General features: G+C 34.3%; 1 protein-coding gene across 7 annotated transcripts in view; it reads right to left on the bottom strand.

Annotated features, from left to right (window-relative positions):
* The window catches only part of LOC147392076 (putative LRR receptor-like serine/threonine-protein kinase At1g53430), a 126,278-nt gene that overhangs the window by 27,075 nt on the left and 82,446 nt on the right, over positions 1-16,757 (bottom strand). For all 7 annotated transcript variants that reach the window (XM_086460078.1, XM_086460080.1, XM_086460074.1 and 4 more), the window contains 8 exons: positions 14,376-14,447; positions 14,212-14,283; positions 14,049-14,120; positions 13,887-13,958; positions 13,722-13,793; positions 12,950-13,021; positions 12,782-12,856; positions 12,292-12,360 (listed from right to left, as the gene is read on the bottom strand). In XM_086460078.1, the coding sequence (XP_086316204.1) occupies positions 12,292-12,360; positions 12,782-12,856; positions 12,950-13,021; positions 13,722-13,793; positions 13,887-13,958; positions 14,049-14,120; positions 14,212-14,283; positions 14,376-14,447 (576 nt within the window). The remainder of the gene's footprint in view (positions 1-12,291; positions 12,361-12,781; positions 12,857-12,949; positions 13,022-13,721; positions 13,794-13,886; positions 13,959-14,048; positions 14,121-14,211; positions 14,284-14,375; positions 14,448-16,757) is intronic.

Below are 16,757 nucleotides of genomic sequence, written 5' to 3'. Positions count from 1 at the left end.
CCCTTGCCCAAACACACCTATATACCTCTCGATACGTGGTGACTTGGTTTGATATACCGTATAGGTGATAATCTAAAACCTCAACTCACTTCTCTGAAGCCAAAAACAGCCAGTTTGATCTCCAGTTGAGAGGTGGCGCACAATGCTAAGCAAGGGCCCACTTAAATACCTCTCGTCTAGAATAGACGTAGTCTATCCCCCTCGTACAGTAGGGTACAGCGGGGCAAGATCTTGCTTAGGCACCGGTTTTGACCAAGAAGTGCAATTGATATACTTAGATTACCTTTTATACCTACGGGTACGAGTCAAGAGTTGTAGCTTTCATAAATGGTTTGGCATCCCACGAGGGGACCGACCACGTACTAGTACTACGTTGGCAATCGGGACATGTGACTGTGTGGCTTACAATAGGACAAAGGCTCAGGTCACCCCAGCCTGGGTGCATCAATATGTCTCTCAGAATCACCTGATCAGACGGTATTGATGCCCCAGTTCGATATACCCTAAGGTACGTGACTGGAGTTGTGGGTTTCATGAATGACGTCGCATCTCCGAAGAGACCGGGCCACGCACTAGTGCCACGTTGGCTAAATGGGACGTGTAAGTGAGTAAAACGGTAAACGTGCATGTGGTGTGTGCAAAGTAGGGTGGGGTGTGCCCGGGGCCTTTTCAAACAAATGGGCCCATGGCCCAATCAAGCCAATCAAGAGAGGATATTAAATCATACAAGTGCAAGCAAACATCGATCAGGAACATACTCATATGGTTTAATTCAAGCTTTAAACGTGCACATCTCTAGCATTCATCAATTAGCAAATCAATTAATAAATAAGGGCCTATAATAATTAATTAGATCTAATCATCGTAATAGGCACAATTTTTATAATTTTTAAAGTCCAATTAATGATCACTTTTAGGTGATCCAAAATAAATCGAGATTCCAATAGGTGTTACATTGATGATAGAATGACAATGGTTGAGATGAGCTCACTCTCAAGAACATTAATTGTGCCAACATTAGATAAATTCAGATTTTCTGTGAATTAGGAAAATACAATCTGAACTTGCATCGATGATATCTAAGGCTCTCGATAACGAAATCGAGTGAACTCAAGTTCTAAATTAATCTACTCGATGAGATCTACATTTTAGTAATAGGTGTCCAGACTTAGTTCTCACCAGAATGTTCTGTAAAAACGTTTTAACGTTGCTGTCCCAACTTTCATTCAGTGTTCAAAATCAAATCAAATGATGTTAATAGAGGCTAATACAAGATATCTCAAATAAAAATGGGTTATCAACCATTCTCATTTTCATGTCTTTAACCCCCCGATATCCTGCATTATTTTGGGTAATCCTGCATTATTTAGGGTCATCCCAAATGACCCTAAATCAAATAATATTCCACAATAACATGCTCAAAACTTAATCCAAATCATACCAAGAGAATGTAACACAATCCAAAAATATAAATAAATAAATAAAATAAATAAACGAATCAAATAAACAACACAGAAAATAAAAAAAAACAGGTCTAAATAGCAATGTTCCCATACTTGGGGTTTTTCAAGTTTGATCCTCAATAGTCCCCAGCGGAGTCGCCACTGAAAGCGCCCTCGATCCGCGGGGTGCGCGGATCCGCTTTTGACCCTTGAGGTTTGGGAGTCGCCACCTAGTTATTGTGGTCTAGGAACCAAACTGACTCTAAAATGGATAAAAAGGAACTAATCTACTATAGAAATCTGAATCCGGAGATCATGTTACGGGGTCGGAAGGTGTTAGGCACCAACCCCGCCCGGCCAATGCCGGTCTCTACTTATACCAAATATAACTACATCGCTAATGATAAAACCTAGATTTAAAAAATAATAAAAAATCTTACCTTCGATCTGCAAAAGTACTATTCCCTCAGATCTGAAAAACAGTTCCTTGTACCGTACTCCTTGCTTCGCTTTGTCTCCGGATCTGATTTCTGATCTCCGAGGCAAGGTGTCTCTTTCTTGGATCTGGATGCTTTGAATTTGTGGTGGATTTTTGGGGTGTTTTTGAAAGGTTTTTGGGTGTTTTTTAGGCTAAAATCGGAGTAGGGGTGTTAGGGAAGGAGTTGAGGCTCCAAAATAAGGGTTTTGGAGGGGTTGTGGGGGCTTCTTCACCTACTTTTTCTAGGGTTTTTTCTTTGATACGAAAATAGGGTGTGGAGGCTCCTATTTATAAAGTTTTTAGAAGTATTTAGGGTTTGATTAGGGTTTCTTTTAGGGTTTCAATTAGGGTTTTGACTTAGTCTTTAGGATTTTAGGGTTTTGACTTTAGTCTTATGAGATTGACTTGATTAGTTTTAGATTAGGGTTTGGATTTAGGGTTTTGACCTTAGTCTTATGAGATTGACTTGATTAATTGAAAGCGCCCTCGATCCGCGGGGTGCGCGGATCCGCTTTTGACCCTTGAGGTTTGGGAGTCGCCACCTAGTTATTGTGGTCTAGGAACCATACTGACTCTAACATGGATAAAAAGAACTAATCTACCATAAAAAATCTGAATTCGGGGATCAAGTTACGGGGTTGGAAGGTGTTAGGCACCAACCCCGCCCGGCCAAAGCCGATCTCTACTAAATTCCCAAGTAAATTACATTGCTAAAACCTAGATAAAAAAATAAATAAAAATAAAAATTTACCTTTCCGATGGCAAGGACTTGGTTCCCTCAGATCTGACAAAAAGAGCTCCTTGTACCGTGCTCCCTTGCTTCGTTCTGTTTCCGGATTTGACTTCGGATCTCCGAGGCAAGGTATCTCCTTGTTTTTGAATCTGAACCCTTCAAGTTCGTTGTGGATTTGGGGGTGTTTTTAGAAGGCTTTTGGGTGTTTTCTAGACTAAAATTGAAGGAGGGATGTTAGCTAAGGAGTTGGGGCTCCAAAACTAGGGTTTATGGGGGGCTAGGGGAGCTTCTAGACCTACTTCTCTTAGGGTTTATGATTTTATACGAAAATAGGGTGTGAGCACCTCTATTTATAGATGTTTTTAGGGGTTGATTTGGATAGAGTTAGTGTTTAATTAGAGATCTTTTAATTAGAGTTGTGTTTTAGTTAAAATTGTTTTAGGTAGAATTGTGTTTTAATTAGAATTGTTTTAGGTAGAATCATGTTTTAATTCAAATTGTTTTAGGTAGAATTGTTTTTAAGTTAGAACTCTATTAGATAGAGTTATTATTTAATTAGAATTCTATTATGACTTTTGGTCTTATTTGATTGACTTTTAATGTTTTGACTTTAGTCTTAATTGATTGACTTTTAATATCTTGACTTCAGTCTTGCTTAATTGACTTTAATTTTGACTTCAGTCTCACTTAATTGACTTTAATACCTTGACTTCAGTCTTGCTTGATTTACTTTTAATTTTTGGAGAACCCTCTTCCATTATTTCTTTAATTCTTTGGACCCCCAAATGGAGGGGTCCTTAAAGAAATATCCCACGAACCCTCAACGATTTTGCCTGAGAGCCCGATTAATCGATTTTTTAGGTTTAAATTTTTAAATTAATTTTATTAATGTTTAAATTTAATTATTTAATGTTTTATTTATTAATTTCGAATTTTTTAATTATGAAAATTGTGAAATTACCGTTTTACCCCCGGAGAGGACTTTTCACGTTTTAAGTCAGTTTTTAATGTTCCAGGATGTTTTAGAATCAGTTTTTTGTAAGGAATTCAATGAGAATGTTGGTTTGTGTCATTTATGAAAATTTTTTGTGTGAAATGGTTGTGAACTTTATGAGGGGCATTTTCGTAATTTTGTCAAATTCTGTTAAAATTGGCGAAATGATTTATTTGGTTTCGATTTGTTATTTTATGTGTTCGAATGGGTTTTCCTAAGCGTAACGTAGGCTCTAAGGTTGTTTTGAGGTTAGGGGTATTTTGGTAATTTGTTCAATTTTTAGTGATTTTTATCGTGAAGCTTCTTTTTGGTCTGCAAGATGATGATTTCTATGTTTCTGGGGTTGTGTTTTCCTAGCGTAGCGTGGTTTCTAAGGTTTTTTCAGTTCGAGATACCTCATCCGGATTTCTGAAACATATCTGGTAACAAAATAAAGCAACGGAATACACATCCATCATTGGGAATCATTGCGATCGGGTTGACGAGTTAATTAATCAGGCGAGTGCAAAAATGGGGTGTCTACATTAATTTAGATTAGGATTTTGATTTAGGGTTTTGACCTTAGTCTTATGAGATTGACTCGATTAGTACCTTGACTTCAATCTTGCTTGATTGACTTTAATTTTGACTTCAGTCTCACTTGATTGACTTTAATACCCTGACTTCAGTCTTGCTTGATTTACTTTTAATTTTTGGAGAACCCCCTTCTATTATATCTTTAATTCTTTGTACCCCCAAATGGAGGGGTCCTTAAAGAAATATCCCACGAACCCTCAACAATTTTGCCTGAGAGTCCAATTAATCGATTTTTTAGGTTCAACTTTTTAAATTAATTTCATTAATGTTTCACTTTAATTATTTAATGTTTTATTTATTAATTTCGAATTTTTTAATTATGAAAATTGTGAAATTACCGTTTTGCCCTCGGAGAGGATTTTTTACGTTTTAAGTCATTTTTCAATGTTCCAGGATGTTTTGGAATCAGTTTTTCGTAAGGAATTCAATGGGAATGTTGGTTTTTGTCATTTATGAAGTTTTTTATATGAAATGATCGTGAACTTTATGAGGGGTATTTTCGTAATTTTGTCAAATTTTGTGAAAATTGGCGAAGTGGTTTACTTGGTTTCGATTTGTTGTTTTATGTGTTTGAACGGATTTTCCTAAGCGTAATGTAGGCTCTAAGGTTGTTTTGAGGTTAGGGGTATTTTGATAATTTAATCATTTTTAGTGATTTTTATCGTGAAGCTTCTTTTTGGTTTGCAAGATGATGATTTCTATGTTTCTGGGGTCGTGTTTTCCTAGCGTAGCGTGGTTTCTAAGTTTTGTCAGTTCGAGATACCTCATCCGGATTTCTGAAACATATCTGGTAACAAAATAAAGCATTGGAATAGACATCCATCATTAGGAACCTTTGCGATCGGGTTGACGACTTGATTAATCAGGCGGATGCAAAAATGGGGTGTCTACAATATAACATGATATCTTCCTTAAGATCCATCATTTTAATCTTTGGGAGTAGACCTGTAGGATTGTAACTTAGCCTAGGAATCATTTGTAATTGCTTATCAGGTTTTCTATAATAATCTCTGGTGGAACTAGTTTATTTTATGAATGTCGAGTGTTTCACCAGTCTATGTGCATTTTTGAGCTGAGTCAATCGATTGACTTGATGATTGCCAAGCAAAGTTGGCAAGTTGGTTCCATTAATTATGGGGCCGAGTCACCTTGATATTCCAACCAAGCCGAGTTGACTTGACAGAACATGAAGTTTGCTTAGCAAGTTATAAAACCATGTAAACATGAACTCTCTTTTTGATATTTTTCTAGGAGTAATCAAATAATGGAATTGATTTTCCCATGATCGTTTTCCTAAGGATTTCGTATTCCCTTGAAAAACAACTCCCACCAATCAAGCAGACCCTAGTTAGGTTCTCAAATCCTCTAAAGTTTAATCCCCTCTGAATGGTTTAATTTTGAAAATCAAGTCCATCTACAATTCAATAAATTATCGGAGTTCACAAGGGAGTCAAATCTTCCTTTGCATTTAATACTACCCCATTTTAGTGTGTTGGCCACCCTCGTTTTAATTAATTTCAACCTGTAGGAATCATAACTTACTAACAGGTTGTCTCACATCCTCGAGTTTTGCGTTCTGTTTGTATTCCCAATGCATGAGATTAGCCATGTCAATTGTTGGCAAAGAGGTCCCTTCATCATCAAGAGTAGGCTTCTCTGGGGAAGCACACTATTGTCACTTCGGTCAGGGAGTCTCAAACGATACTCAGGATAGAGGTTTATTTTTCGGAATATCCCTACAAGTTTCATGAGTGGGATGGGAGTCTAGTTGGAATTCATTGACTTGCTCAATATCTGTAAGTGAGACGAGAATGTGATACAATCGTATCCTGAGGTGCCACAAGTTGCATTGTGGAGGTAAGGATATTGGCCCTCCAATACCTCGTGACAATCTTCATGATCTTATTATAGCTATGGACTTTCGATAACTAAATCTTAAAAAGGTAACTGAAATGATCTACACCAATCAGTAATCTTGTAAAATGTAAAATCAATGTCTTAAAGAAATTAAGATACTTGAGGACATATTGGTGTTAGAAGACGATTAATTTCCCAATTTCCAAAAGATTGGAGTAATCTTTTTTACTGATCATATATAGATTAAATCTTTCATCTAGAGTGGTGCCATTGAATCTGAAGTATCAAAATACCCCAACACAGCTAGCTAAGTGGCTGTTTGTTACCGCTTTAAAACGCGGCTTTCATTGCGTTTGTGGTGAAAAGCTGCAGTTCCACTCGTAATTACCGTTTGTTAAAAACGGCGTTTAAAATCTGCGTTTCGTAATTGCGTTTGGAAACGCAAATTAGAGAAGCTCAATTGAGACGCTTTTGTAATCGCGTTTGCGGGGGAATAAAACACCGAATAAACGGTTGAGGTGAAAATACGATTTTGCCCCTACCCCTTTACTCTATTCTCTTCGACATAACCTTCGACAGATCTCTCTCAATCTCGCCTCTCTCTCTCTCGATCTCACCTCTCTCTCTCTCGCTCTCTCTATCACACCTCTCTCTCTCTATCTCACGGTCTCTCACACAGCTGCGCACGGTTGTTCGGCCTCGATCTTGCACAAATCTCTCTGTAGCGAAGCACTCTCTCTCTCTGTCGAGCCACGTACAGATCTACGTGTAGCCGAGTTCCACTTCATCTCATCTCTCTCGACAAACAGCGGAATCAAACCGGACTTGTAGTTCGATTTTTCTAACCCTATAAACATGGAAGTTTCTGATTTTTCTTTTTTTAATTTTAGGGGCTACTTTGATTATAGTTGTGACTATTATTTTGTGCAAATTTCATCTCTTCTCCCTCGACAAACAGTTGCTTCAAACGAGATTTTTGGTTCCATTTTTATAACCCTATAAACATTGAAATTTTTGAAATTTTTTTACCAATTTTAGGGTCTAGTTGATTATAATTTTGTTATTTAAACAAATTTCATAATTTTTTTTTTATCAATTTTATTCAATTTGATTCGATTTTTCTAATCATCTAAACATGGATCAGAATTTTTTTTATATCAATTTTAGGGTATAATTGATTATAGTTTTGTGCAAATTTCATAATTTTTTTTCATCAATTTTATTTAATTTGGTTTGATTTTTCTAACCCTATAAACATGGAAATTTCAAAAAAAAAATTATCAATTTTAGGGTCTACGTGATTATAGTTTTGTTATTTAAGCAAATTTCAGAATTTTTTTTTTGTCAATTTGGTTCGATTTTTCTAACCATCTAAACATGGAAATTTCAGAATTTTATTTTTATCAATTTTAGGGTCTAATTGATTATAGTTTTGTGCAAGTTTCAGAATTTTTTTTTATCAATTTTATTTAATTGGGTTTGATTTTTCTAAACCTATAAACATGGAAATTTCATATGGGTGTGTTTATTATTAATGGTAGCATTATTTACATATGGGTGTGTCTATCACTTAGTAGGGTTTGAGTTTCTTAAGGGTTTATTATGTGGGTGTGTTTATTATTTACATATTCATGGTTGAATTAAATACTCATGCATTATAATGGTTAGCTTCAAGAGTTTTTAAAATTCCAATAAGGGCTGGATTCATAATGGTAGCATGATTCATAATGTAAGGTTTGCTCGAGTAAGGATTGGATTTTAGCTTTGAGCAAAAGAGTCCTTAGTGGCAGTCTCACCAAGTTTTAAAGTTTGAATATTTCAATCATGTTTGTTAGATGTTATAGAATTGTAATGGTTTTTTTTAAGTTTGAACTGAATCGCAACTAATTGAATTTTAAAGTTTGAATATTTGAATCATGAATGCTTTTCTTTATCTTACACACGCACACACACACATCAATTACTGTACTTTGTACAGTCAAAGATTGAGAACACAGGGATCCCTTACCGTGGGATTGAGAACTGTGCATTCTTCCGGCTATCTATAAGATAGTCTGACATTGCCTCCTGGTTTCTCTCTTTGATTATACATTGTGCAAAAATCAAAATATATATGGGATCCATCACCGTGGGACTGAAAATAGTATTTTTATTGTTCTTACTTATTTCGTTATTTTTTTTGTTTGTGAATTAAAGATTTTACAAAAGATTGATGATGAGATTGAAGTAGAATATGACATGTTTTGTTCCATGCTCTACTGTTGTTATTACCATTGACAGATGGAAGATAACAATTCAAAAAGTGCGAAAGCAGATTGAACACCCAAACAACATGAAGTTTGGGTCGAGATATGCTATGAATTAGTTAAAAAGGGGAGGAGACCACATAAAGTACTTGATAAGATCGGATATGAAACATTGGTGAAAGAGTTTAAAAGGATAACTGGCGTTTATTATGATAGAGGGCAAATGAAAAATAAGTGGGATAGACAAAAAGGACTTTGGGGACGTTGGAATAAGATTTGTACAAATACTGGCGTCTCTTATAATGTTGAGACGGGTATATTAGATGCAAGTGAAGATTGGTGGGATGGGTGGTTAGAGGTATATATTTTTTTTACTTATTTATTTCATTTATTTAAAATTTTTTATTTCTTTTATATATAATTTAGAATTTTTATTTTTTAAAGCATCATCCAAAATATGTAATATTTCGATCGAAGCCTTTGATGTTTGCGAAGCAATTAGATGTAATCTTTGGAGGCACATATGCTACTAGTAGCCGGATGTGGTCGCCTGCATCTGGTACAATGCCATCTACATCAGTAAACCAACCAGATAATCTTGGGAATGATTTAAAAGATGTCATGGAAACCTTGCCCCCAGAGTCTCAGACACCTCTAGACTTTACTCCTGATGATGCTACCGCTACTGTACCCCCACCCACAGATCCTGTTTGACGCAGAAGTGGCGATACTCTACAATCTCAGGGTCGTAGGCAGAAGATGACTCTTGCTATGCTAATTGGCTAATCATTGGTGAAGCTCGTAGATGCAGTTAACAATCAGACATCTGCTTCTATCAATCAGACATCTGTTAAGAAAGGCACTATTCAAGAGTCAATCGACCTCTTAGACCAGCTAACAGAGATAACCCCCAACAGTGATCTCTATTATTTTGCGTTAAAGATGTTTATGAAAAACAAGCAATTCAGAGAGATTTTTTGTGGGTTACGATCAACAGATATTTGTCTTAGGTGGTTGGAGAGTGAGATGACTGATTATCTAGCTGGGAGAGATTATTAGACATTTTTTCATGTTATTTTTATATTATGTTGGTTTTGGGATGCACCTATAGGGTGCAATATACTTGGTTACTTTTATATTTATGTCGGTTTGATGATGCACCTATAGGGTGCAATGTACATTAGTTACTTTTTACATTAATATGATGTAATATACTATGTTAGATGGATATGTTAATTTTTGTTAGACATATTGTATTTTCCTATAGATGGATATTATTTGCACTATTGGATGTTTATTGTGATTAATATTGTGGATAATGAGTTTTCTTATATGTGGTGGATATCATTTTATTGTGTATTGTAAGTTGGGTGTATATACAACTAATATGGATCCATAAACAGGTCAAATGGATTCAGATGTTGATAGCACAAATACTATTGATACTGCTGATACCATGGATTCAAATGATGATACCAATAATACTGTTGGGTCAAGTGTTTTAAATTTAGGCACGAGAGGAGCCATCCTAGGTTCTTTATTTTATTGTGCGAATGTCTTAGATAGGGAGGAACATAGTAATTGTCCGTTCAAGGGGATTGATTTTGTGCGAAAAATACTGAATGATAATACGATGTGCCACGCATTGTTTAGAATGGAAAGCCATGTATTTGTGAATCTATGTTCTATTTTTGAGGAATGGGGTCAGCTAAAAATGCAACGATATATTACTATTCAGGAACAAGTAGCGATGTTCTTATTGATAATAGGACATAATCAAGGACAAAGAGTAATTGCAGATCGTTTTGTTCATTCACTTGAAATGGTTAACAAGTATTTCAACATAGTTCTTTTGGCGATTGTGAACTTGTCAATGTCCTTGATTGTACCTCCCGACCTCAATGAAGTCTCTCTGCACATCCGTAACAATCCTCGTTTTTTGCTATATTTTAAGGTAATTTCTCATATACACACTTTAAATATATTTATTTTATTAATGTTTATATATTAATATAATTAAAAAATATGTAGGATTGTATTGGAGCGATAGACAGAACACATGTTACTGCATTTGTACCAATAACAGACCAAATGCAATATCGAGGACATAAGGGACTCACGCAAAATATAATGGCAACATGTTCGTTTGACATGTTGTTCACTCATGTGGTGGTTGGTTGTGAATGATCGGCTAATGATTCACGGGTCTTCCTTGAGACATTGAATACTCCCAATTTAAATTTTCCATATCCTCCACCAGGTCTATATTTAAAAGTTTGTCAATTATATATATTTATATTCAAGATTAGGCAATATAAATTTTTTTTGGATAATAGGTAAATACTATCTGGTAGATGCTGGGTATCCGCTCATGGAAGGTTATCTCGTACCTTACCGAGATGTTCGATACCATCAATAAGACTATCGGAGGTCATGGGCAAATGATCGACAAGAAATGTTCAATCATTTACATTCACTTCGGAATGTGATCGAACGAACCTTTGGGGTTTTGAAGGCAAAATGGCCTATCTTGAAGATGATGCTTTCCTATAATTTGGACAAACAACGAAATATTGTTGTGGCCTGCATGGCATTGCACAATTTTATCAGAAAACATGCGATTGCCGATGAATTTATTCGATTCGAGGAAGAAGGGGCAATGGAAGAGGAAGAAGACAGGATCATTGATCAAGAGTATCCAGTTCCCCCATCAGTAGGTTTTCAGAGTCAACAAACAATGAAAATGCATAGGGATTCAATAGCTGATGTCATTTTTACTGGCAATCATTGATGCATTTTCATATTAAATTTTTTTTACTTTGTATTGTAATTATAAATACTGTTAGTCGATGTTGGAATAAAGATTATAATGTTTTTAATTATATTTCGAAGATTCTATGCTTATTTATTTATGTTCTTTGTGTATGATGAATAGCATTGATGGCAAATTATACGTATCCACCATGTTGTTCATGTGGTCGAGTGATGACATTAATCACAGCTAAAATAAAAGAAAATTATGGGAGGATGTTTTATAGGTATCCATCTTGGCAGGTAATATGATATTGATATTAATATTGGGTGCATATTTATATTTGGTGAGACTGATATTAATTCATGTGTTATTTTACTTTATAGAGACATGCAGGGTCTTTTGTGTAGGCAGATGAAGTTGACATTATCAATGATAATGTTCCTCAAGATAAAGTAACAGAGTCAAATAAGAAGAATGAAAAATATATTTTTTATGCATTTGTTGGATGTATATTTTTCATGTTTTTATTTATTTCAATTTTACTTATTATATTAACTATGATTATTATGTTTAAATGATGTTGGAATGTAAATTAGAAGTTATGTGGATGTGTTATGTATATATGATGTGATGTGGATATGTTATGTATATATGATGTAATGTAAATGTTGAATTGCGTATTATGTAGGTATTTTGTTTATCAGGAAAATTTCATATGTCCATTTTTAAGAGGAGATGCTGCCGAAATTTCTGTAGAATTATAAAATTTTCTATAATTTTTTTTTGAATTATAAATATTTTAAAATTAATAAAATTATTTTTAAAAGTTTTATATAATTTTATTATATTTATATATATTTAGTGTAATTATATATTTATAAGGGTATTCTGGTAATTTTTATGCATTTTGAGTGTTCCATCAACCTTAAAGGTATTCTGGTCATTTTACCCTAAACAGCAGATTATAAAAACTGTATCAAACAATAATTACCAGATTCTGGTCAACATCACAGCACTTTCACGAAGCTGTAACAAACAAGCTTTTCAGTGTTTCAGCTTCTGACAGCAGATTCTGACAACAGATTCTGACAACAGAAGCTGACAGCAGATTTAGGCAGCTGAATCAAACGGGGCCTAAGTGATTGAATTAAGGAACAGAAAATTCACATAAGAAAGCATAAAAATGAGTATTTTATTGGAGAGGACTTACAGATCGTATAATGATTCTGTGCCAATTTCTTCGGGGATTTTACCAGTAACTGAGCAATTCCTCAATACTCTGCAGCAACAGTTGACAACTGAGAGAATTGGTAAGTGCATTAATGAAATATGTGATGATTCTAAAGCTTGAACATACATAACCTAAGTCCCTATCGAGCACCAACATTACGTGTTGGACACAGTTAGCCCCATCAAATTGTAATATTGCTTTGATACACAAAGAGATGTGTTATCTAATATATATTTAGTTCAAAAAAGTATGCAAGGTAAGATAACCATAAATTATTGGTCTATACTAGACTTATATAAACAGAGCACACATCATTACCGGGAGAAATTGGAATGTATCAAATAATTAAGAAAATTTTCTGGATGATTTAGACCTATGCCCGGCATAAATATTTTTATTTATTTATTTATTTAAATGGAATGCCTCCTGTTATAAATAGAATAATTGCATAATGAATTGGAACTCTCACAGTAATGTCAACTCTGATAATCCTGACAATAGTGACAAAGAGAAATTCTTGTTGCCGTTTAAGTCACTAACGAGCCTGGTACATTTCAAAATCGATTAGTGATATAATAATGAAAAAGGAGTTTCTATGCCATGCAAAAATCACAGCATCAAACACAACAGCACTTACAGTAGTCGCAGTCGTTTCAATTTAGAAATTTCTGACGGCAAAGGCCCTTCAAAATGATTTCCAACAAGTAACCTGTGACCAGTGAAGTGTAACACACAATCTAATCATCCTTTCTAAAGCATTTTCACTTGTATAATATTCTATAAGACCAGCATTTAACGAATTCATTTTTGGAGACACCGAATTCTCATTGGTCCACGTGAATTGAAAGGAATTCTGAAATAACTAAAATACCCATATTAACACAACTCTAAGCTATTTTACCTTGAGGTGAAAATACATATTACAGAAACAGATAAAACTTTTGGTCAAATTACCTAGCTATATAGGTTTATTTTACCATCTACGTAAAAAATTTGTGGTGAATTTACCTTTATACCCCTTTGATTTTAAAATACCAATTATGCAAAATTTTAAATATATATATATATATATATAAGGGCATAAAGGTAAATTCACTACAATTATTTATTTATTTATTTTAAATAGAAGGTAAAAATTTTCAGGCTCTGTAAATATTTCAAAATCGTATCTATTACATAATTTGACCAAAACTTTTATATGATGCCATAAAACATCCTTACCAAAACAACCCATTTTGGATGGATTGTAGATTTACAAAGTGCATTGAGCACTGAACCAAATAAAATGTTGATCATAAATGGCAGAATTAAAGTAAATAGTTCATTAGAACGGGAATTTCACAATTTTCGTAAATCATCCTTGATTTTAAAACTAAAAAGGTCCAAATTATGTCAAAATAGAAGCTTACAGAGATCCAAGTCGTGTCCAATTTCCAATGAAAGGAGGTATCGAACCATTCAAATTGTTTCCATATGCAGAACTGCAATTATCGAATCAAACTCATTTCAACAACTGAATCAATATTATCTTGGCAAGCTAACTACATTCTAGAAGCAAAAGATCAAAGACTTACAAGGTTTTCAGACTTTTAAGATTTCCGAAACTCAGCGGCAATTCTCCAATAAAATTGTTTTCCGAAAGATACCTGCAATCTCGTGTATAAGAAAAATCATATAAAATAAAACCAATCAATTAAAATTACTAGAATTTTGAAGTAAAAAAAAATCTTTCTTACAGTGTTGTAAGATTCTTTAGGTTTCCGAGTGCTGATGGAAGATTTCCTCCAAGTTGGTTATCCCCAACATCACTTAGGGTTAAAAAAAAATGACAATTTGTGAGTTTGAAACAAAATTAGAGAATTAATGAGGCGTTTTTTCAAGTGTTGAACAGATGGTTACAAATATGTGAGAGAGGAGATGTCTCCCAATTCATCTGGGATTGATCCATTTAACCGATTTACTTGGAGGATCCTGCAAATGAAACCAAATATTTGCCGAGTAGGCGCAATTAGGAAAATATTCGCAAATGGCGCAGATTAGCATTGGAAGGAGACGCTACTTACAGTGTTTGGAGAAGCTTCAATTTCCCAAATGTTGGTGGTATGGAACCTTCAAGGTAGTTGTAACCCAAATCCCTGTGGCGGGAAAATAGAGGGGTTTCATTTAAAGAAATTGTACTGCCACGCCAACTTTTCCTTACAACATACCAATGGTTTTCCAAAAACGTGTGGAACTTATGTTCAAATTCCAGTTTCGGTGCACTGTTCATTTTAATTCTCAAAACATGTTTTTTACAATGAATTCAGCACTTTTATAATCAGTGAATTTGTTTTAAATTACCAATGTGATCATTGACAAAGCATAATCACTGGTATTTTATTAACGAATTCATTAATTATAAATAAATTTCAATTAGAATGGGATGGTTAACAAATTACTCTACCCATCATTACATTGTTTCCAAACAATGGTTTCAAATCTTGGTTTGACACTCGTTTTGTTCATGGACGACAGTGAGTTGTCTTAGATGAATCACCTTGTCTTGAACAAGATAAGTCATTTAACTCAATTTATATATATATAATATGGGAAGCATTCAAAGGCTTTAAAGAGAGTCAAACATTGTACCAAGCAGTTTTCAAAATAGTGGATAGAAGTTTCAAAATGGGATGATTTTTTGTGAGTATGATCTCTATGGTGAATAAATCACCCTCACAAAAAATCAGCTCATTCGAAACTTTTAACCCTAGTTTATAAGTTGAAGTATCATGGACCATTCAATTTTTTTAAACCACTTTTGATGGGGTTAGAAGTTTCATAATGTGTTGTTTTTTTTGTGAAGACAATCTCCTCATCATAAATATCATCCTCACAAAAAATCAACCCATTCCGAGACTTCTAACCTATACATTGAAAAAATATTTGGCTCTCTTTAGGACTTCCGAATGCCACCATATATATATATGTAGGGTATAGTTCATGAGACAATAATTATGACAAAATTTATGATAATGATTTTTGTCTTATATGGGTTAGAAGTTTCAGAATAGGCCGATTTTTTTATGAGGATGATCTCCTCACCATAGAGATCATCCTCATCAAAAATTAATTCATTCCAAAACTTCCAATCCTATAAAAAAAGGTTTACAAAATAATTGATGGTCTAAGATTCTTCAACTTGTAAATTGGGGTTAGAAATTTTGGAATGGGCTGATTTTTGGTGAGGAGTATCAACTCACCAAAAACCAACCTATTTCGAAACTTCTAACCACATCAAAAGTGATTTACAAAAAATCATTGTCATAAATTTTCTCACAATTATTGTCCATTGAACCATCCCTATATATATATATGGGTTCCGTTTAGCACCAAACATTTTAGCCAACATTTTAGCCAACCATTTTTGTCCTACATAGGTTAGAAGTTTTGGAATGGGCTGATTTTTGGTGAGGGTGATCTCTACGTGGACCGTCCAATTTTTATAAATAATTTTTTATGGGGTTAGAAGTTTTGAAATGGGCTGATTTTTGGTGATGATGATCTCCTCATCGTAGAGATCATCCTCGCCAAAAATCAGCCCATTCCCTATATATATATAGGGAAATGTTCAGCACCCTAAGTTTTACCACACACTTTAACAAACGTTTTTTGTCCTACATGGGTTAGAAGTTTTGGAATGGGCTGATTTTTGGTGAGGATGATCTCTATGATTAGAAGATTATCCTCCCCAAAAATCAGCCCATTCCGAAATGTTTAGCCCCATGTTTACACGTTGAAAAATCGTGGACCGTCCATTTTTTGTAAACCATTTTTGATGGGGTTAGAAGTTTTGGAATGAGCTGATTTTTGGTGAGGATGATCTCCTCACCATAGAGATCATCCTCACCAAAAATCAGCCCATTCCAAAACTTCTAACCCATGTAAGACAAAACACGTTTGTTAAAGTGTGTGGTAAAGCTTAGGGTGCTGAACGGGACCCATATATATATATATATATATATATGGGGCGGATCATGAGACATGTAAAAACATTGGTTTTTCAAAATATGGATTAGAAGTTTTAGATTGAGTTGATTTTTTTTTTGTGGGAGTGGTCTTTATGATCACCTTCACAAAAAATCAGCTCAATTTGAAATTTTTAAGTCCATCAAAAGTGGTTTATAAATTATAGGTAAAAAATTGACGATCTGCATTCTAAATCACTTTTGATGGGGTTAGAAGTTTCAAATTTGATTGAATTTTTTTTAAGTGATCTTCTCATCATAGAGACCATCCTCACAAAAAATCAGCTCAATTTGAAGCTTCTAACCCATATTTTGAAAAATTATTTTTATTACATTGTTTTTACATATATTTTTACACGTCCCATGATCTGTTTCATATATATATATATATATATATATATATGGGAATGGATCAAGGGACATATGTAAAAACAATGTAGC

This window comes from Akebia trifoliata, chromosome 11, assembly GCF_017979445.1.
Source record: "Akebia trifoliata isolate Shusen 1 chromosome 11, ASM1797944v1, whole genome shotgun sequence".
Lineage (NCBI taxonomy): Eukaryota > Viridiplantae > Streptophyta > Magnoliopsida > Ranunculales > Lardizabalaceae > Akebia > Akebia trifoliata.
The sequence above is the reverse complement of the archived record's forward strand: the minus strand, read 5'-3'. Positions and strand labels throughout refer to the sequence as shown.